This window comes from Dermacentor variabilis, chromosome 4 (genome assembly GCF_050947875.1).
Source record: "Dermacentor variabilis isolate Ectoservices chromosome 4, ASM5094787v1, whole genome shotgun sequence".
Classification (NCBI taxonomy): Eukaryota; Metazoa; Arthropoda; class Arachnida; order Ixodida; family Ixodidae; genus Dermacentor; species Dermacentor variabilis.
The window spans coordinates 128,280,714-128,303,134 of NC_134571.1; the positions used below are offsets into that span (position 1 = coordinate 128,280,714).

The 22,421-nt window shown below is 46.1% G+C and overlaps 2 protein-coding genes and 3 non-coding genes across 7 annotated transcripts in view; 2 read left to right on the top strand and 3 right to left on the bottom strand.

Annotated features, from left to right (window-relative positions):
* Window positions 1–9,661, top strand: part of cass (apoptosis inhibitor cassowary) — a 38,189-nt gene extending 28,528 nt beyond the window's left edge. The window contains exons 10-12 of one of the 2 annotated variants that reach the window (XM_075690306.1): window positions 1,670–1,713; window positions 2,402–2,544; window positions 7,779–9,661. In XM_075690306.1, the coding sequence (XP_075546421.1) occupies window positions 1,670–1,713; window positions 2,402–2,544; window positions 7,779–7,864 (273 nt within the window). In that variant the 3' untranslated portion in view covers window positions 7,865–9,661. Of the gene's footprint in view, window positions 1–1,669; window positions 1,714–2,401; window positions 2,553–7,778 lie in introns of both variants that reach the window. The other variant, XM_075690308.1, reaches the window with a different exon arrangement.
* Window positions 9,662–9,679: 18 nt separating this feature from the next.
* LOC142579760 (acyl-CoA synthetase short-chain family member 3, mitochondrial) overlaps window positions 9,680–22,421 on the bottom strand; it is a 36,262-nt gene continuing 23,520 nt past the window's right edge. The window contains exons 11-15 of one of the 2 annotated variants that reach the window (XM_075690309.1): window positions 20,796–20,877; window positions 20,604–20,726; window positions 19,775–19,874; window positions 11,858–12,033; window positions 9,707–9,881 (exon numbers count right to left, since the gene is read on the bottom strand). In XM_075690309.1, coding sequence (XP_075546424.1) covers window positions 9,786–9,881; window positions 11,858–12,033; window positions 19,775–19,874; window positions 20,604–20,726; window positions 20,796–20,877 — 577 coding nt within the window. In that variant the 3' untranslated portion in view covers window positions 9,707–9,785. Of the gene's footprint in view, window positions 9,882–11,857; window positions 12,034–19,774; window positions 19,875–20,603; window positions 20,727–20,795; window positions 20,878–22,421 lie in introns of both variants that reach the window. The other variant, XM_075690310.1, reaches the window with a different exon arrangement.
* On the top strand, window positions 13,062–13,143 carry TRNAS-GCU (transfer RNA serine (anticodon GCU)). The gene has a single exon. It is a non-coding gene; the product is annotated as a tRNA-Ser (tRNA).
* TRNAS-GCU (transfer RNA serine (anticodon GCU)) lies at window positions 16,105–16,186 on the bottom strand. Its single transcript has one exon. It is a non-coding gene; the product is annotated as a tRNA-Ser (tRNA).
* On the bottom strand, window positions 16,341–16,422 carry TRNAS-GCU (transfer RNA serine (anticodon GCU)). Its single transcript has one exon. It is a non-coding gene; the product is annotated as a tRNA-Ser (tRNA).

Here is a 22,421-nt window from a genome sequence, read left to right on the forward strand (position 1 = left end):
TTGGCGGCAGCCATGCATATTTAAAGCAGCGAGGCTTCCCACTTTTTCCAACTACGAGTAGCGGCAGCTTGTGTTTGCCACACATTTTCGCGCCGAACAGAACGGTAATTCTTTCCTTGCCCAGCTTTCAACCCTTGACTGCAGTGTCCTTCGCTGCGAACGTTTTTATGAGCAGCACATTGTAAAAAAGGGCTGCCTCGTCAAGGTTGTACACATCGTCTGCACCGTACTCGTTCAGCAACGGAGCCAATGTGTGTTTCTTCCAGTTGTCGACGACACTCTCGTTTGTGCTGCCGCTCTCACCACAGACAGCTACGAAGGTCAAATTATTGCACTCTTTAAAATGGCTGAGCCATCCATTGCTACACTTGAACTCTTCGTGCCCATTTTGCAGAGCCAAGTCGTTGCCCTTCTTCCGCAGTATTTCATTGACGGGGAGATGGGCTGTGTTTGTTTTCTGCAGCCAGCGAAGTAAAACTGATTCCACATCTTGGTATGTGGGAGCCCGTACTCGCGACTGCTTCGAAGAATATGTCTTGCTGTAGACCTCCAGCACCTTCGACTTGTTCTTCAATATTGTGGACAACGTCGAGAGGGGCACGCTGCACCTTTCAGCCAACTCGGTCTTGGAATGCATGATCTTACCCACTTCTTGGATCAAGCAGAACTTCTGCTGCAGCGTTAAAGTCTTACGCTTTGGCATGTTCGCTCACTGGCACTTCTGCACAGTTCAGAAAAAAAAAAAAAAAGAACACCGTGCTAACTGCAGCACCCCTAACCACCGTACACAAAGAAACGGCGCAGACCGGCGTCGCAGGCGCAGAGAGAGAATGGGTGAACGGCAGCCAGTGGCAGCGGCACGGAACATGCGCTGACGCTGCAACCGCTGCGACTGCGAGGAGCGTGCGGAGTGGTGTACGAGAGCATGGTGACAAAAACCCGGTATGCCCACTGCGTGGCAGTGAAGCACGTCTTCTCTTCTGCAGGCGCGCGTTTTGGTGATGCACAGGGCATACCGTGGACTGATTTTTGGGCTAGCAGTACTATGGGTCCGGCTCTTTGTCTATAAATAACTGGATTGCTATGTGGCATGGCCTCGCGGCTCCGAACGGCCGTCGTTTTGTCGGGTTTGCGGTGAAATGGGGATCGGGAATGGCCACGTAGCACTCAAATCTTCGAATTAACCAGGTTGGCCTAGGATGCCGGTTCGAATTATGCGGTATTGGAAAATACTGGACCGCAGAAAACCTTTGAATTACCCAGGATTTCGAATTAACCGAGTTCGAATTAACGAGGTTTTACTGTACCTTCTAAAGGCTCTCTAGTGGCACCTCTAGTGGGCGCTCGTACTGATTGCTGAAAAGGATGAATGGCTGGGTGCTAGCTAGAGCTCATAACAGCCTCCAATTAGCAACCCTTTGAATTTCATTCAAATCTAGCATACGCTTCAAAAGTTTACCTTCTTGACCGGTGTCCTGCGCTAATGAAATCTACACCTTTAGTATGTCCAGCCGAAAGTACAGCTTTGTTATCTGACTGCTGAACATCGCTGCATTTGATGATGGACTGGGATGAAAAGGAAGTGCGCAAGAGCACTTGCACAGTTTAAGTAACATGAATTTGTAACATAAATTTACTAAAACAGCTTATTTATTTGTTTGTATTGTAGGAGAAGACAGTTTCTGACAACGCTCAGATGCTTCCGACAGCAGGGTAAGCAGAATTTCTTTGCATTTATAACCTTGCATGTATCGTCGAGGTTTTCCATTCGATGATTGTTTCATTTAATGGCCTTTTTATATTTTTAAAATCTTTCAGCAAGGACTTCTTGTTTTTATTGCTTGCATTCTTTGTTTTGCTTCTATGTATCATAACTGAGGCTCAGGCTATGTGTCTGCACAGCCTGGCTGCTTGCAGAAGGGGTGTAGTGTGGAATTGTGTTTACTGCATGCCAGACTCACATGAGCCGCACTAGCTTGGCCGTCTGCACAACAGGAGGCCACTTCTTGCTTGAAGTAGTCTGTCAGCTGTGTTGGTGCCTCGCACTAATGGAAGGATGCATGCAGGGGCGGTTGTTGGGTGCGCATTTAATTAAACACTGTCTACATGCTTTGGGAGAACATTTTTGTCCCATAATAATCATCATCTGTCTTGCATGTCTTTCCTTTTTTTTTTTTTATTGAGGTCACAAACAGCATGCGCCTTATCAGCATGACATAGCATTCTTGACAGGAAAGTAGCGAATGCAGAGTTTTTCAAGAAAACGCAAGCAGGATAGGTGACGATTATTGTAGTGGGGCAAAGATGCACCCAAAAGGGTGTGAAGTGTTTTTTTAGAGCTTAGGTGTGCTGCTGGGTCCTGTAGCTGATACAGCTGCCACATGTCTTGTTCACTGCTCAGGGCAAAAGGAGAGAAACGGCGCATCAGCTTCCCCGAGGACACGAACAAAGGCACAAAGAGGACACTCCCCACGTCCAAGAACGAGCGTGAGCTCTACAGTCCTCCTGGTGGGAAGTACAGTACCAAAGTTCAGGGTTTCCAGAGTGAGCAGGTCTCTTGTTCCGTACAGCCACAACAGTAGGGGGGACTGGGGACACTGTCACCTAGGTCTCTTTAATTTGGCTACACTTTCTGCACCAGTTCGGGGAGTGCAGCACTTTTGTCCCTCGCTTGACTTCATGCTGGGCCAGTTCAGCACGCGTTTGCGGTTCTCCTGCACTCACTACTTTGAAAGTGCAGGTGTTGTGCAATTACTTGCTTGCAGATGTAGGGCATCACTATTTGATTCACAGTATGTGCACGGCACAGGTCTACATACTCGCTGACGAGCAGACCGCCTCACGAGTAGACCGGCTTGCACTGTCGCCACACTGGTTTGATGGGCATGAAATGGGGTGTCAGTGAGAGACAAAGGTTGTGAATAGACATGGGTACGAATGGGACTGAGTGCCAATTAACGCAAGTACAAACGAAAGTCAGTGACAGTGATTTCGAGCAGACACAAGTATGAATGTGAGTGACAGTCAATGAGTTTGTGTGTGAGTGAGTGCCGGTGAGTGGCTGTCGACACAAGTAATATGAGCATGAGCTGGTGTTGGTAAGTGTGAGTGGAAACAATTAGTATGAGCACAAGTTAGTGCTGTTCAGTAGGAATGCAAGTAAATGCCGACAAGTGTAACACGAGTGTGAGCAAGTACATAGCCTACAAAAGTATTGGGGAATGAGTATCCATACTTGTTTCCCCGGGATATGGTGGGCGTAAACTCTCTTGCTTTGGTTACAGCAGTTGCGCTTGCTGGCATAGGGAGGCAAGGTACTAATACAAGTTTGATGCATGAATGCTTGTCAGGACACGTTGGTAAAAGGTTGTAAGAAGCTTTTGTTAAATCAGGTTTTCTTTTGAAACCAATTTTCTAGTGAAAAAATAGCATCCACGGCCGTCGTGTAGTACACTACCATGGTTGTGATTACTGCATTAAAGGGGTGCTGAAATAATGTAGTCTGCGGGTAGCATACGCTACTGTGAACATCTCAGCCAAGTTTTGCTGTCATATGCAACAGAAGCCCTGTCCTCAATCTTTTTAGACTCGCACTGTTTTGTCATTCCCTTAGACGGCTGCTATTGACCAATAGCTAATATCAAGCAGTGGTCGGCTACATGGCGTAGATACTGCAGCCGCCGCAGGGTGCCGCCTCGAGTCCACTGGCTAAGCGTACTGCTGCTCGCTGAGGACAACCGTGTTTGGCTTATGTTTCGCGCGTCGTACCGTATTTACACGATTGTAAGTCGACCCCTTTTTTTAAATTTGAAAGTCTGAAGTTGGGGGGTCGACTTACAGTCGAAACCAAAACATGGCCCCGCCAAAAAAAGCGATACCAACGGGAGCTACAACGTAGTTACAATTTTATGTTTGCTCTATGGCCCTACCCGTATCTTTTCGCTATGCCGGGTGTTTGTTCGCTTTTCGGAAGGGTTTTTTCAACATTTCTGAGAGTCTTACAGTGCATGCAACACTCATGGGGCAGTGTCGATAGTTGATGGAAGCGCCGCTGTTCCCATCTGCGGCGGCACCCTCAGAACGGCGGCGTTTGCGGGGAGTATCTGTAGATCATGGAAGAGCAGACACTGCTCGCGGGTTTCTCTTTCTCTGTTTAAAGGCATTGGTATTGCTTTGACCAACTTTTCGACGCGTTCCACTTGACTGCCGGCTACGTGCTACTTCTATGCTTTCCAGTCGTCATGAGTGCTCCAGGCCCACTAATCGTTCGGCACTCGTTCACAGCAGCGTTCAAGAGGGCTGCCATCCTTTACGCCGAAGAAACAAATCACTGCGCAGCGGGCCGCAATTTCAATGTTTCTAAACGGGTGGTGCGAGAGTGGCGACTTCAGCGAGGCGAAATTTTCACCCTGTGATGGCAAGTGAGAAATTTTCCACGTGCCGAAGTCTGGACGCTTTCCGGAGCTGTAGGCTAAGCTTGCAGCGTACGTCGCTGAAATGCGTGATCGGTCCCTGCCATTGAAGTGCGACGTGGTCATGAAACAAGCCCGGACCTTCGCCTTAATTTTAAGGTTCTGCTCCGCCGTGAGTACAACGAGTGGCTGGCGGCAGAAGACTGCGAAATTACGCCAGCCGGACGTGTCAAAAAAGCCTCCCTGACGGCTGCGTGTGGTTGGGTGCATTTGGCGTGGGCTGCTGTTCTGCAAGATGTCCTGGTGCGGTCGTTTGCCAAATGTGAAATTTCGCTGGACCACGACGCGCTGTGGGACCGCAGCAACGATGACGATGGCAGCACTAGTAAAGACGAGTAGTCCAGTGACCATGTCAGTTACTAATAAATTTTCGTTATTGAATGCGCCCTCGGGTATGCTCTCTTATTTATTTATTTTTCCCGGTCAAGCGATATGGGGGGGTCAACTTACAATCCTGTAAATACGGTAGGCACCAGAGGCGGAAGTCGTGGCATCTACGTTAACATCCAAAATGTAATTTCAACTGTGCGCCGCGGTGACATTTAGAAGCCGGAGCATTGTGGGCATGCAGCCTTCGCAGTGTAAGGCATTGAAGAAGGAACTGGAGCACAGCAGGAGCCTTGTTTGATTGCCAATAACTTCGCTTCTTCTGAACGCACTGAAGTACCTTTTGCGGCAAAGTATTTCTGAAATAGCCTATTTTCACTTCAAATGCCTTTCTCCAGTTCGATAAAAAGTAGTTCAGTTCCCTTTTTAAAAAAAATACCGACCCTATTGCTACGTGCACATTTGAAGAAAAGGCATATTAAGCACCTGTAGCAGATGACAGAGTTCGATTGTTGCTACATTTTTCTCCTAGATTTGCAAGGGTCACAAGGAACACAGGCGTAGAGCTGAATTGGCACATGAACTCGTGTAGCACAGCTTCTAGCCTTCTCAAGAATCTGTTTAGAAAGTGCAGCGAAATCAAAGTACCTTTTGTAACTCCAAGCGCAAGAAGCTTTGCTCTTCTTTTTCTTCCTTCTTTCCTTCCTTTCTTACATCATAGATCACAGTACACGTCGGTTTTAGCCAAGCTTGCATCAATAATGCATTCACAGCTTTACTGCAGCCGTGATTGCGTACATCTTCCTGTTATTTAGCCATTGCTCATAAAGATGCAGCAGGCATTCTAATATTGCTTTCTCATGGCGGCATTTGATGTTTTCTCAGTGGCTCATGAACCTTCGGCAGCTGCTTATTGCTTAGTCTCTAAGAGCCATATTTGGTTGAAATGTGCAAGGAATTTATTTCAAGAATTTTTCTGATAAGGATGCGATCATCCTCATATAGTCCTCGTCATCTCTGCCATCATGCCGTTGCCGTGACTCTGCTGTCAATATATCGTCGCCAACACTTTAGAGAATTGCCATCGCAATGTCGTGATGTTGTCAAAGTCACACTGGCCTTTTTAGCCATGTCACACTAATAAGGTGCAACAGTGGTCATGCGAAGGGTTTTCGGAGTGAACTTGTTCCATTCCCAGGACTGTTGATGCTGTCCTTCGGTCAGCTAGCCTGTGTACAAATGCAATCCTGAACCTAAAAGTTATGCCTCGTTGTGGACGCTTGCTCTGTGTCCACCAACATCACCTTGCAACCAGTGCCTGAGCATTCTTCTCTCATTGCATAGTCAGTGAGATCACATAACTGCACTCAGCGACAACCTTCTTATTCAGTGCAAGTTTCAAGGACAAAGCCACACGGCACCTGTTATGTGTGCCTCTGTGCTCCAAAACTTTGTTGATGAGAGACGCAGATGTTGAAAGTAGAGGTGCGTGATTAATCGAAAAATTGTCATATCATATTTTTAATATTCGTATTCGATTAGAAAAATATATATTTGAAAATGTCTGAATATTCGGTCGGATACAAATTTTCTTATCAAGTTGCATATATTCCTTCCTGTGCGGGAGTAAACATGGTTCTTAGCATTTGTTTCTATCTAATCTAAGGTTATTGAAGTGATTTACTGCTAAATTTTGTGGCGATTTCGTGCTGCTAGCAAAATTTCGCCTGTAAAACACACTTAACCACTAACCGTCGAAACATTGCGGGAAAGCCAGTCTTTCAGTACCAAGGGGCACGGGTTTGCAGACGGCGAGGGTTAACTTTCTCTTTCTCTCTCTCTCTCTCTATATATATATACACACACATACATACATACATACACATATAGATTGCAGCATTATTCTCAATTCTGAGCTTATTACTTGGCAGAAAGTGCGATGAATGACGACTGGCACAAGATCAAATCCCTCCAAGTTTAGGGGCATTTGGTTCGGTATAATAAGGCATAGGTTGGCGAAGCCATCAAGTGGGAATTACTAAATTTTCCAAGTTATCATGAGCTAAATACACAATGTTTAAGTATAACGGGTTACTAGTCTTTTTTTTTTAACATTGACGATGGAATTGCAATGTTCCAACACAACAAATTAACCCAACTGTCTAATACATGCATGTGCATATCATTATTCGATATTCGGAAGCTAGGTATCTGTATTCTATTCATATTTGAACATTTTGATATTCGCACGCCGCTAGTTAAAGGAAGTTTGCATCCATTACAATTCCTCGAAAGTAAGCGAAAGGCTGGTGCAGTTATGCAAATTCTCTTCGAGTTGGACTGCAGTGTATTTGCCTCTGCTTTCTTATGATATCACTGGCCATAGAGTAGCTAAAGGAGGCAAGCACTAAAGCCACACATGAGATGTGATGTGGGCTTTTGCTGGTAATTCGTGTGCTCCCCAATCTGGCAAGATAACATTGGCCACAGGCTGTACTTTTGTTACCATTTTGAATAATGAAACACAACTTATCTAATCTAGCATTAGTTTGCTTGCATTTCATTTGTCCATGATGAGATGCTTGAAATGTAAAGTTGTTGTCAGACTTAACCCAAACGATAAAGCACATCTATAGTTAATTTTAACAAATGTGGAGTGTAAGGACAAAAAAAAGAAGAAAAAGAATGATTTGGAAGGAACACGCATTAAACTAGCACATTCATGGCACCCAGACCAAAAATCTCCTGCACCCTCTGCAGGGGAAAGGAAAAGTAACTCAAGGCTCCGGTTAAGGCTCATGCTCCGGTTAAGCATGATCGCAACTGTACAGCCCTTCAGACTTTCTGTACGTACCCTTGGGAATACCTCGCGTAAGAAAAGTATTGTTTCATAATCCTGCATGACATGCAATTCGAGCCGTTGAGACAGCAGCAAAAGTGCATGCTTTCGTCTCACGGCTGCTTTTTCAAAACTTGCAGTGCCTGTAAACCGTGGCGGTGGCCGGGGCGGCTTCAACAGGTTCCGGGGCAGCAGCAGAGGCTGGCGGGGCCGGATATACTCGTGAGCAGGCCGAGGTGCTGGGGCCACACATCCTCTCACATCTCCTTCTCCCCTCTCTCACTCACCAGCGTCGCACGCTCACATGCGTCGCTGCTGGCATCCACGTCTTCTTCCATTGTCAGCATCTCCCCTGCCCATGTTTTTGTTGTCTGTGCGCTTGCCTACGTTGCGATGCCTCTCCCCCCCTCTCACCTCTCATCCGGTGTCCAGGTGTTAAAAGAAGGGAGGGCCAGACGACAGAAACCAGCCAACGCCACATCTGTACAGCTGGCTCTCTTTTTTTTAATTTCCCATGTGGCGTTGGCTCGTGCCAGATCAATACGGCTGGCTGCAATATGTAGGTGACCTTCCATTGCAGTTGCTCACTGGCTGTGAATGAGTTGTCTGCGGTGGGGTTGAGTATCGGCGGTACCTTTAGAAAGGCAGCGTAGCCTTGTGAACGTGCTGCTCTGAGCCGTAAATCTACCACTGCATGCAGCTAAAAAACTTTTGTAAGCGTGGAGCGTGTGTTCTCTGTTTCAGAATTCGCACAGCTGTCACATGCCGTCATTTGAACGTGTTGTTAAAGCTGTGCTGCATGTTTAATTTTATTATTGTGCAGGCACATAGAAGCTCGTATGTATTCCTTATTTTGGGACTACTTTTTTGGCTTGCTCTTCGTGGTCTCAGAGAGGAACTAATGTGCAGTTTTCACAATTGTGCCACCAGCGACAGCACCAACAGTTTCCGTTACACCGTTGTGCCGCGTGTTTTTTTGATCATGTGAGATCAAGTGTAAATAGAGTAAGTTGTGCAGTGAGATTGCTTAAAAGCCCGCTTTAATACTTGTGTGTACATCCTTTTTCCTTTGTGCCTGCACTTGTATTCATTTAAGGATGTAAAAACAATAAAGAGACTGGTGGCCAAGGCTGTGCAATGCAGCTTTTGTGCAGCTTCGCTAGTTGGCTTGCCATTTATCCACAGCACAGTATCATGTGCCTTGTTAAAAATCCTGTCTGGTGAAATTGTAGTCATGGTGAGGTTGGGATAGGGGTGAGTGGGACGAAAGGGGGGGAGAGGCAAAGCAGGTGAGTGATAGATCAGCCTTCCCTACCACATGGGGCTTGCAAGTGTGAGGCTGGGGTGCCACGATCCATTTGCGGGGACAACCAAGCAGAATACACCAATTGGCTGGTCGCTGGTGCTTGCCAACTTAGGGAACAAGGAAAGCTTCCTTGGTGTAGCAGTCTGCATCAAAACGTGATGCTTCCGAGCTCAAAACGTTGGCTTAATTTGTACGACATCTGAATAAAGTGTTTTTAATGAAGCCCAACACTGCGTGGCCTTGCTGAAAATTAAGCTCTAGATTAACAGTGTGTTTGTGTAAATTGTGTAAGTGGCATTGTACTGTGTTAATGTGTGTACTTTCTCTTTTTTTTTAATCTCCTGACTCAAAAAAGTGCCGGTGGCTTTATGGCACGCACACTCGTGTACAAAAACAACCAACACCCCCCACCCCCCCCAACTTCGACCTCTTTTTCCATCTCGTAGCTAGGAGACATTGTTGTCATTTCTACTTGATATTGTTCAGGTATATTGACTATGCCTTAAGAGTTAACGGTAACTGTTTAGTGTGGTGATGTCCAAACCTGGTTTGTGAAATGTTGGGTTTTGTGCATTATTTGTGCGTGTGCCCTAACTACAGCCTTCTATTGAATGCGCTTTGCAGTATTCTGCAAGATGGGCGCTTAGCAAAGATTAGAACTGGGATTTACACAAAGGTTTTGAGATGTTTCTCAATAAAAATGTTCTTAATTTTGGGGTTATTGTGTCTGTTGATAGAATACATAGTATGTCATAGATGCAAGTGGGCAATGAGCAGGCTTCAAAATTTTTTATATTTTTAATGCAAGGTTTTATTACATTCAGCTACGCACACTTTTTATTCATTTTGGATCGGGTGCATCCTTTGCATATCCAAGTTCAGAAAGTGCTGCCTTGATTGCCTTGTACACCAAAGGGTCCTCAATTGTGACTGGGATCTGCAAGAGGAAAAAAAAAGAAAAAATCATGCAGGATTTTGAACCCTGAAATGGTCTGGAAGTAGGACGTGTTGCTTTTATTTCAGCCACATTTCCTACACAATGTACAGCACATGTTCTAGGATTAAAAGCAAATCTGGAGATGCAAAGGCCTATTTTGGCATTAGCACTTTCGTAATGCAAAAACTTCAACATGCAAGCTGACAAGTATAGCACAGTATGCTTATCAACTTGCAAAGTACAGTAGAACTTCGTCGACGCGATCCAGATGCGTATGATTTCCCTGGAACGCAAAAAGAAAGACCCACTATAATTACGCATATTTCTTGCCGGTTCATACGTACCCGGAAACACTATCTTTCGGCACCGATGCTCACTACATGCCGAACTGCGATCGTACGATACGTTTTCCGGCCGCTACACTCCATGTAAACGAGAAAATGCGCGAGGCACGCGCGATCGAGAACAGCTTCACCACAGTGCCCGACGCCGGTGCGCGCTCAGTTTCTTATTCCGGTAACGGCAAATCTCCCGGCTCGCACCGCATTCACAGCTATCGCCACCAACCCTATTGCGATAAGCATCTTCACGTATCTGTTTTACAACGCGTGGGGCGTAGTGCCGTTGGAAGCGTACTGCACGCTTTTAGTAGGCGATAATCCAAGCGTGCCGCAGGCGGCGCGATGCGAGCATCCGGCGTCGCTGACGAGCTCGATTTCGTTTCGTTTTCCCGTCGCCGTCGTAAAACACTACGCAATGGGACAGCAAAACGCGTCTCGGGCCGCAACGATTCGTGCAATGTTTCGCGTTACGTAGCTGTCGACTACAGTTTGCGTCTGTCAAATATTCTAGTTACTTCGAGCTGTAACTAGAACATGGGTGGAGAAACCGTTAGTATGGTTTTCTCGCGTTTCTCTTTCACTCTCTCTCTCTCTCTTTCAAATACGTATGGACGAGGTTCTATTTTACTTGAAATGCTTTTAAAACTTGTGCACAAGTCTACTGCTTCACTTTCCGACCAAATGTACAAAAAAAAAACGTGTGTCCTGGTTTACATTTTGCATAAGAAAGCTATTCATACCAAGTTGTAGAGGATAGGTCATTCCTGGACTTATTTTATTTGTACGAGTACCTGCAGCGCCACAAGGGCATTGCTGCAGGGTGACATTTGTATCGAAAAGAAAAACAGCTAAACGTGCTTGTTAATTTTCGATCTTATCAGAACGTACGTGATATCAAGGGCTTTGTAAGATAAAGATGTGTCAATAAAATGCGCCCCCTTCTCGTGTGAAGATGTCTCGGCGGTAGCTGAAGGTAGTATTTCTCAGGGTAAACCGCCTAGCCTCGCGCGGAACTCTAATTGTAAATGCTATACAACACGAGTGGTCACGCATGAGCAGGAGTTGCTTGATTGTGTTGCTGTTGGCACTCGAGCCCCGTTACAATTTCGACACGAAAATACATTCGTTATATCCGATGTCTCTTATAAGCGTACAGTATGTCGACGGAAAAAAAATCAAATCTTATGTTGACCATATTCGACAATCTACGTCCGTGTTCATTATATTGAGGTTTCCACGCAACCTTTCATCACGAAAAAAGAAAAGCTTCGGAGAGGTCGCAGCTAAATTCACTACATTGCATCAAGTGTGACGGCGGTCTCGTGTCTATTACAAAACAATACTGGCACCAGAAGGTGAGCAACTGGCCCCGCAAGACTAGACGTCACTCCACCTGAAAATGGAAGGCTTGCGCATTTTGGGCTGTGACGTAACGCCAGGAAGCGAGAGCAATTACGTTTCGATGGGACAAACTTTTTTTTTTTTTTTCAGTTGGCTCCTCGCCTTCGCACTTTAGGTCACTGCTCAAAGCCCGTAGGCCTTCTGTCGAGTTGCGGGTGTCTGCTTCGTGCGAAGATAGCGTGACAAACATTTGTGCGCAACAGAATGACACGACATAGTGCAGTCTGTGCACACCTTGACACTCTTCCCGCGGGCCAGGTCCGAGATGGTCTTCCTGGGTATCTTGCCCGAGCGCGTCTTGGGCAGCGCCGGCACTCGATTGCACAGGCTGAAGGCGGCCACGGGTCCCACGTCGCTGCGCACCAGTTCGATGACCTCTCGGCGGACCTGCTCCAGCGCCTCCGACTTGTCTGCAGCACAGGGTCGAATGGGCACGCACGTGTCAATGGCGCTCGCGGTGTCGCGCCGAAAACGCTGATGACGTTAACGGCGCTATGCATCGCGCATGCTTACATTTTGCTCGTCACGAGTGGCCAGTGATGAACAAATTGAGCATATCGGAGGTAATCACGCCGGTTGTAATTTAACGTTTCGTAATCGTCTGCTTCGAAATTGATTACATGATGCGACCGTTGGAAAAGCTTAATAATATTTGGGGTTTTACGTGCCAAAACCACTTTCTGATTATGAGGCACGCCGTAGTGGAGGACTCCGGAAATTTTGTCCACCTGGGGTTCTTTAACGTGCACCTAAATCTAAGCACACGGGTGTTTTCGCATTTCGCCCCCATCGAAATGCGGCCCCCGTGGCCGAAATTCGATCCCGCGACCTCGTGCTGAGCAGCCCAACACCATAGCCACTGAGCAACCACGGCGGGTGTTGGAAAAGCTTTAAAACACTCGTTCTTTTTAACTTAATACGACGCGTGTCGTTTCGGGCAAGGGTGGACTAATGCCAAGTGAGCCAGCGCACTTCTGGACATAGCCTCCTATCTGCCGAGGCTGAATTAGACGTATGAACATCGTGTCGGAATGAAAAAAAAAAATAACAGCCCTTTATTTTAACTTTAATTTTTGCTTTTCGTGTTATTTCTTCCCCCGTTTTCGTCGAACTAGCCGAACAGCGAACTGTCCTGACGTGCTACTATACAAAATGGAATTTCCATTTTCCGCGGTAACGTCCGCTGGTTTACTCCGGGAAGAGTCCACCTTGCCAAAAACGTAATGCCCCATGGCCTGACGGAGGAGTTTTTTAAGGTTCACGCCATAGAGGAAAAACTAAATCCGTCGTTCGAATCCGTGCACTATACTCAAGTTCAAAGATATATGGCTGACTGGCGGATCCAACGCCATATATTCGGCGTCTGCAGGTTTAGGGCAGTTGTGCCGGCAGCTGACGTCACGCAGATTCTTATTCATAAAGCTTCACATCTTCGTGTGACGAGGTGGCCGAGTGGTTAAGGCGTTGGACTGCTAATCCAATGGGCTCTGCCCGCGTGGGTTCGAATCCCATCCTCGTCGAACCTATATTTCTCCTTTTATTATTTTTTTTTTCAAGTTTCAGTGTTCGTTCGAATAGCACCCATAGTGCAGGCGAATAGCTGTGATACCGTAATCGCTTTGTAAGCGTGTCATTAAAGTATATGCATGTAGGCTTCACCGTTGAGTGTTGATCGATGGAAGCTTCCAATGCAGAAGCTCCCTAATTAAAATTCAGAGGGCCGTACATGCCATATGGCGATTGAACCACCGTTACCCTTATTACGTAACGCGTAGCAGCAACATGTGTCCGAATCCTAGCTGGGCTGGCACTCAACGCAGCTACAGTAGTTCTAGGGAGTACATAGGGATCCTGTTGGGGATCGCACCTAGGTACCTGCTGGGGATCAGAGACTGCCCATCGCCTCAATCGCTCAATGCAGGCAGTTAGCTAGACCGCGCCATGGCCGCTGTTTGATACTATCCCTCGGTTTATGTAGCTGTTGATCAAGCAAACACGACCTAAAGGTGCCGAAGGGCGGCTTTGTTTCCGCAAAATTTGATTAAAATGAAGAGCTTGAGCGCGATGACCTATGTGCGGAAAGCCACGTCGTCCACCCGCAGATATCCCTAGAGATATAGCGACTTCTTGACAGCCTCTGCTGCCTGTGCGTTTGTGTTTGCGAAAACGGTTTATTCTTAATAAACTTCGTTTAAAGAAAGAAGCATGAAGCAGTGGTAAAAGTGTTGCCTTTGTTTGTTTCTTGCAACAACGCTATTCTCGGGCTACAGACATGGAATATTCTGAATATATCTCGCGGACAGCGCCTGCATGCATGCACAACTAAAAAGTAGAGTGCAACAAAAGCTTGGCGAGCGAGACGCGGGCCCATTCTTTTGTTGTCACTGTTTCCGGCATCTGGCCATGCGCGTCCGTCGATCCTCGAACGGGGAAATACATGGACGTCAAGAGCTGTCTGCTACCATACGAGTCCCCCGCTTCTGCTTCCTCTTTTTCGGTCTAGTCTTCCTTTTTATTCTTTTTTGCAGACGTTACTTCGGTGAACTTAAAAAAAAAAAAGACAGCTGTTAGAACAACACTGTATAAGAGGACGCAGCCAGAGATGAATCCGAAGCAGCTGCGACCCAGAACACCTGTCACTGCAGGAGAAACCAACATATGAAGACCGAGCTAAAAAAGAGAAAAGAAAGTTGACGTATGCTGTGTGTGAAGCTTGCGTCGGGCTTCGCTAGGCAAGGACGAAGAAAAAAAAAAACTCGTAAAGATGAAATGTTCGTCCCGACTCCGGTATGCTATCGGTTGAAAACTGTTCCGATTAGCTACGAAACAAACGATGACACTTCAACGTGCTTAGTGTAGATTGGAGGTTGTAACGAAACAAACATGTTATATACGTATTGTGGACGAGCCGATCGTATACCGCTCCTGTTCCTTGCACGTGGCCTCTGTCGTGAACGATTAGTCTATTACATATACCGGGTGTTTCAGCGAACCTTTAAAAATTAAAAAATAAAGAATGTCCCGTGGCCAGATAGCACAGTTCTAGTCCATGAGCTGGTCTACTCGAAGAGGCGGACATTACTTGTGCAAAAAATTTTAAATGCATAACCGACTAATTAAAAAAATTGCTAGTTAAGTTTTTAACTAATTACCTTGGGACATATGGCAAATTACAAATCCTAGCGGTGCAGTTCGCAAGGCGATATCCACTTGGAACGAATTCTCAGGATGACGCCAGTTTCGAGATATTAATTCCCGAATTTCGCGGGGAAATGCCGTTCCAGCTACTTTTGTGCTTCAATGCACAAAACGACGTTGTCGCGGGATCGAATCCCGGCCACGGCGGCCGCATTTCTATGGGGGCGAAATGCGAAAACACCCGTGTGCTTAGATTTAGGTGCACGTTAAAGAACCCCAGATGGTCAAAATTTCCGGAGTCCTCCACTACGGCGTGCCTCATAATCAGAAAGTGGTTTTGGCACGTAAAACCCCAAATATTATTTTTACAAAACGACGTTTTGTTAGGTGAGTAAGTGGAACGGCAGTGCATTTTTACTGCAAGTTTGACGACGCATATCTCGTAAATGGTGTCATCCACACAATTATATTCAAGTAGATATGACTATTTTTAAGTGGATGGATTTGTAAATTGCAGTGTGTACCGTAAGCCAATTACTTAAAAATTTAATTGGTGAATTTTTGTTAATTAGTCGCCTATGCTTTTCAATTTCTTGTGCAAGCAATGTCCACCTCTTCGAGTAGAAAAGCTCATAAACTAGGATTGTGCTATCTGCCCCAAATATTTTTTTTTTTTAATTTTGAAAGTGTTTGCTGAAACACCCTGTATAATTATGCTAAGAAACAGCTGCTACGTAGGTCACAGCTACCGCAGCATACATCAGAAGGAGGGTACTGGAAGGGGGAGGGGGGCAGCCCCGTGCTTTGATTTTTTTACTTGCACGCTTGGCATAAAGGGCAATCGGCACATAAAACTTGAATTCAAGTTCACCGCCGTAGTCACGACACTTTTCTATCAGAAAGGGCAACTGGTACGTGCAACTCGAATCCAAATTTGGCACCATACCTCTAATAAGCTGTTGAAAGAATCGAAGCCCCGTGCTTCGATTCTACCTTTGTAACAGTAATGGTCAAACTCGAATTCAAATTTGCCGCCATACACGAGCCCCATTACCACGGGCGCTTCGTTCCCGCGTGTTCCCGGTCGGAAGGCAGTTTCTTCATTTAGATACTGGATTGCGCATCATTTTGACGGAACCCACGGAAGAGAAACACACAATGGAGTGCTGAGTGTCCCGTCGAAATGTTGCGCTATCCAACACCTAGTACGCTATACCAAAATGCCTAGTTTTAAATCTTAACAAGTGTCTTGATTTAGCAGCTTTATGTTCCCAAATTATCCAGAAATGTATATCGCGGTGAAAAAGACACCAATGCCGAAAAAAAGAAAACGGGGAATTTTACGACGAGGATGGGATTCGAACCCACGCGGGCAGAGCCCATTGGATTAGCAGTCCAACGCCTTAACCACTCGGCCACCTCGTCAGATGAACAGTGGCGTATTGCCAGGCCTGGCACGAAAGGAGGCCGCAGTGAATAAAAAAGGAAAAGTGTGGGAGGAGGGGGGGAGGGGACTAATCGTGAGGGAAAAAAGAAAGATACCAATGCCGAAAAAAAAAAAAACGAAATGAGAGTTTTACGACGAGGATGGGATTCGAACCCACGCGGGCAGAGCCCATTGGATTAGCAGTCCAACGCCTTAACCACTCGGCCACCTCGTCAGGCACACAATGGCGTCCTGCAAGGCCTGGCACGAAAGGAGGCCGCAGCAAATAATAATAAAGGAGGGGGGGCGGAATAGTTTGAAACACTAAGCATGTGGCTGTGCAAAAAAAAAAAAAGGTGAGGGGGGGGGGGTAATGAAAAACTATATGCAGGGCAGGTTGTGAATGCGACGAGAAACCGGATTACGACCAATGATCGCATGAGAATTTTTTTACAGAATTTTCGTCAAGCTGACCAACTTTTACAATCGTCGCAGAGAGTCCTTTGTTTGTCCTAAAGCTCACTTGGCTCCAACTTCAGCTCTGTAAACGTTGCTTTGCGCCGCTTGGGCATTGAACAAGCAGAACCGGTACCAAATAAATTTTAATTAGGACTACAAAGGAAAGCTAATAATACTGCTATCATGATTAAAGACATCGTTATATCATTTATAAGGAAAGTTTTTCCTTGCTTAGCCGCAAAGCATTTCTACTTGTCCCAATGACAGAGAAATTGACAAATAGGATTCAGCCGATCAAAAGATCGGCGTACTGCGACAGTTTTTCGGCTAAAATCAGTAAGTTAAATCAAACGTGAAACATAAAAACTGGCATTAATCTGAGGACTGCAAGAATCCCAATTTAGCCTTTTTAGGCCACATATCATCACTCTCTGATGCCGCATTACGGCGATCGTACATTCTATTCTCGATTCCATTAAAAATGTACGCATGCGTAGACTGGCTGCGTTGACCCAGTGGCCATGGCGTTAGTTCCACTGCTGAGCACGAGGTTGCTGGTTCGATCCCCGGTCGCACTTCGATGGGGTCGATATACAGAAACACTAGGATAGCTGGCCAAGATTAATCTCGAACCATTCACTACGACGTCTGTACCCCATTGATAATTTAGCTCGCTAAAGGACACAAATCAATCCTACTGTACGCATTATACAAGGTCGCCATACGTTGCTTTACGTTTAGTAATTAGGCAACGTTTACCTTTTTAATAATCCGATATTTATGACTTTAAAGGGGCACTAAAGGTGACCAGACGTCCCGATCTAGGAGGGACATGTCCCGTTCTTACCGCCGTGGTCCCGATGTCCCGCGGCTTACCTGCGGGACGACGTTTTGTCCCACTTTTTGCCTATCCGGACCTCGAGAGTTGTCCCGAAATACCTGCCCTGTGGTGCCGAATCGCCTATTCGCTTTTGAGTGTGGTGGCGCTACCTTAAAAAAAGGATTTTAGAGGCGGGCGACATGGCGAAACATGGCCAGAATTGAGGCAACAGCGCCTGTTATCTCATAACGGTTCGGAAAGCGAACCGTTCGCTTGCCTTCGGGTGACTGGCAACGATGGCCATATTGCTTAACGAGAGCGCGACTCTTGTCAATCACGCGAGGACGTGGGAAAGGCTCGCTTTCCGAACGGTTATCAGATTGCACCCGTCCAAGAACGCACAACCACTATTACGGCTCGTACATTTTCTCGATCCAGCCACAACGGACTTATCAATGCGTTGACTTACGGGCCGTAGCCAAACCAAAGTGCACTAGCGACGGCGTCTCTACGACGTCTTGCTTGCGACGAATGTGGTGTTGGAAGCACGTGGAACAATGCCGAAAAGCGAGTGCAAATTTACTCAAGAGCTTGGAAAAGATTTTTCCCTTCACATAAACCAAACGTGGAATAAATGTTGAGTGTAATTAATGTTATATCTCCGACATCCCCCCCCCCCTCTTGTCCCGCTTTGGCGTTTGATGAATCCGGTCCCATCAACTAAAGAGGAACAATCAATTCAAACTGATGATGCATTCTTCGAAAACTCTCGTTAATTTCGCGATAATAAGTTGACTATTAAAATAGAAAATAGGTCAGATCTTATTTATTTTTGTTGCTGTTGTTTTATTTCGCTCCGAAACCGCAGCACCGGTACGTCAGTGGGGCGTCAGGGATTTTTGAATACCTTTCTTTCCCTATTTGGGCCGTTGTGGTTCAGTAAAAGTTCTTGAAACATAGTCCAATCTCTGGCGGCTGTTCTAAAAAACAATGTAGTCAATCGTTATCGATAAAAGGAATAACCAGGCTTGAGCAGACGCCGTCAAAATCCGTCACGTCACGGCGAGATGGTGCGCTAACTTCCATGCGGCGTCGCCACCTGTCTTTCGTTTCTTTTTTTTTTTTTTTTTTGCTGCTTAGCTTGTCGCCCCCCCTCTCTCACTCTCTCTTTGAGGCGTGGGTTACTGTAAACGGGTGGTTTACTAACACAGCTCAACCTTCTCTCTCTCTCTCTCTCTCTCTTACACGTCACTTCAAGTTAGCAATCAAAGCCTGCGGCTCAAGCTTTCATTAATAGATATCTTCCTTAGGCGTCTTATCGACCGGGGGAACGTCAAAGTAAAATCTCCGTTTTACCATGTGGTACTATACCGGGGCAATTTCGATAAACGTGAAAGAGCCTGTACAGGATCTGTATGGTCTGTATGATCTTGTAAATTGGACAGGATATGGCGCTCTGGCTTGTCGTGTCATAGTTCGCTTCGGAGCACACAGGTTCAAGGGGTCGGCGTACTCCCGCTTGGAGTTCAATCACAGTTATTGCTATCTGTTATCCAATGCATGCAGAGTCACGACAGATGGCGTAGAAAAAGAAAAAAGCACCGACCCTGTCATTTCATCCGAAAAAAAAAAAATCTGTTCCTTTATATTTGTCGGCATCTATGGGTTATATTACGCTGATGGTTTCAACCAACTTTTGCACATTTTCACGCAACCATATTCACACCGCACTATAAAACCACATTTTTTTAAAGTAAAAATTTAAACTCCGAAAAACGAGTTGCAGTTTTCACGAAGTATAAACGCTACAACACCGGAAGCTTACGCATACGTAGATTTACCGCTTGTATGTCCTCTAGGGTGGTACGTTCCATAGTTTGAAAGTAACCGATAATATAATACCTTTTCTAAAGCAGTGGCGCGATCTCGAAAGAACCAAACGATGCTAATGGTGGTTACGGTGGTTTATAATGGCATCGGCTTTGAGCAGGAGAGGCGAATAATATCGTCAGCCTGTGCGAGCGTACTCGTACTCTATATCGAGCGTAACGAGCGTATAGCGAGCGTAATCGTACTCTATATCCCTGTGCCTATCCCTGCTTTATTTCGCAAAGGTATATCGTTAGCCTGCGACGATCGTTCCCCCATCTCTTCCCTACCTTTGTTTTTCTTCGGCATTCTAAACGCCTCTACAGCACTTCTGGAAGGTGAACCTCCGCTACGGTTCCTACTTGGTGAATAACGTGTCTTACCCCGTTGCGGATAACAGGAGAACAAGAACGCGCGATGAGTTCGACGCCATATTTACCATCTTTGAGAACGAAGAGGGCGAGCGGGACCTCTCCCTTGATCGGATCCGGAACGCCGATGACCGCGCACTCCGCGACGCCGTCGTGCTTCATGATGGCCTTCGTGCCAGGGAAGCATGCGTGGAAAGCGCGGAAGAGCTCAGTGCACATACTCCTTGTGCTCTTGTTCGCGATGTGCAACCGCTCACATAGCGGTCAGTCGGTGCCATTGCTAGCACGTCACAACGGTTCTTGATGTCCGTCCGACTCCCCACGCAGCAATTATATCGTGTATCTTGTGGTGGGTAGCGCAAAGGGGATATGAACGAGGAGAAAACGTACAGGACACAAAGACGCGGTTTGCCAGGTTTTGTTGAACGATACGCGCATATATCGTTTTAAGGAACAGTCGAATGATCTTTCGTACTGAACTGAGGTATTCAAAAACATTTTTCTTTTTCGTGTCGGTTCCCGAATGCAGTAGGCATCTGTTACCCTTCTGCAATGGAATAGGCTTCCACGTTCTCTTGTAGAATGCCCAACGTCAAATTAATCCGCAGACGCCCTCAAAGTGAATTAACGAAGCTGCATTGCCTGTTTGTTGAAATACTAATGTGCTCACCGTGAAGATAACCTTTACTGACAGTTTCTGTTCTCTTCCTAACCGTGTCGCTCTTTCTGAAGCTTCTTGATGATTATTATTTTTTCGTTCTAATTGGTCGCACAAAGTTGCAGTTTTTATTTTGTTATTTCTTATTTTCTTTCCTTATTATTATTATTCTTAATGTTGATGTATCGAGTGTGGGCCCTCTCTTGCTGACAGCCTGAAATGGCCAACGAACAACCTACCTCCTCAATCTGTGACGTTGACAGGCGGTGTCCGGCGACGTTGATAACGTCGTCGCTCCTAGAAAAGATGCTGACGTAGCCGTTCTTATGCAGCATGCCGGTGTCCATGGTGTCGTAGTAGCCCTGTGAGAGACGCGTCCTATAATATAGCCTCGCACTGCTGTGCAGGACGCGCGTATCTGTGAACCTCACCGGATATTTCTCGAAGTACTTGACAATGAAAACGTCGTCTGCTCTGAACAATGTCGACAGGGCTCCTGGCGGCATGGGCAACCTACGGGGAAAAGCGCAAACCACATATTCACGTCAACCACACTAATATACGAGGTGTATTTTTTTAGACTATATATATACACTAAATCGCTCGTGGCAGCTATAGCACAATTCTAGTCGTTGGGCTGGATTCAACGAAGAGGCGGACATTGCATACTTGCCGCACGATAAATCAAACAGTACCTTGAATCGAGCTAATTGGCGCATGCACACCGAATGTATTATGCGTATCAGAATGCGTGTTGGACTAATGAACCATTCATCTAAATAGTGCTTAACTAATTACTCTGCGGGACTACCTCCGGGATAGGCCCAGGAAAGAGGTTTGGAACATACCCGATACAGAAAAGTGGGGGGGAAGTCGCTAGGAAATACGTTGGCTTTAATTAATAAACATACATGAAATTGATTGATGGCAGTTTTCAAACGGGGCATCCCTAGCACAACAGCTCGTTTTTTTTTTGTTTTTTTTAAAGTCAGCTTCAGTTCACACTGCTGCTACGGCTACTTGTCTCGTAATATTCTAACATGTTGCTATCGCATTCGTTGTTTCGCCCTTTCGGCGAAACTGATAGTTTTTACTGCTGTCCGTTTATTGCTTTAGCGGGATAATGCAAAAGTTATAACTGCAAATGGCGCTGCAAGCTCGGCCTGCTAAAGTACTAGAGTAGTTGATTATTTCTCCTTTACAGGGTGCGCCATAAATGCTGTCGCAAGATTTATGCCTAGTACTATAGTTTAAAATTTAAAAAAATCTGTTGCAGGGCATTTACCCGATATATTGGGAATGACAGATAAAACATTTTGTTCAATATCTCCGCTACTGGCCTTGATCACGGCCTCTCAACGTTCTAGTTAGGATTCAGTTGTGGCCAGCGATGTATCCGCAGGGGAATATTTCTCTGCGTTCGCTCCAGCGATGCTTTCAGGGCTACCCTGCTGGTGAGCTGAATGGTGCGGGCCTCGTTATCGAGAGTATCGCCCATACATCGTATCGAGAGTATCTGTGTCGAGAGTATCGCCCTCCGATTTAGGTCGGGGTAGCTCGCCGGCTGCTCTTCAGCTGTAATGAAGTCGGGCGTGAGAGCGCGACAGCGCTGTTGTGGTGTTGATTTGTTCTTCGAATGTTGTTGTTGTTGTGTTGTTGAAAGTCAAAGACTGCTCGCCGAAGTGGGACCATGAGACCAGGACAGAGAATGAGGCTTAAGCATATCTTTAAGGTATGTGTCAGTGTCGATATTTGAGCCTTTTGGCAGAAAAACAAAAACAAACAAAACAAAAACAAAAGGCATGTGACCAGTGGTGGTTACCGCAGACAGACGGCACCAGATGCGAGTTTCTACAAAAAAGAAACGTCCAACTGGTTACACCAGGAATTAAGCTCTGACTTCCGATCAAGTGCACGAGAGTTCCGAGTGTTTTGACGGACCTCTACCGTGATTTTTTTTTTTCACCGGTGAATACATGGCGAGAACAGGAAAGCAGACGCCGTCCAAGGAGGGTGAGCGAGTGAGTGAGTGAGTGAAGCAACTTTATTTGGTCCAC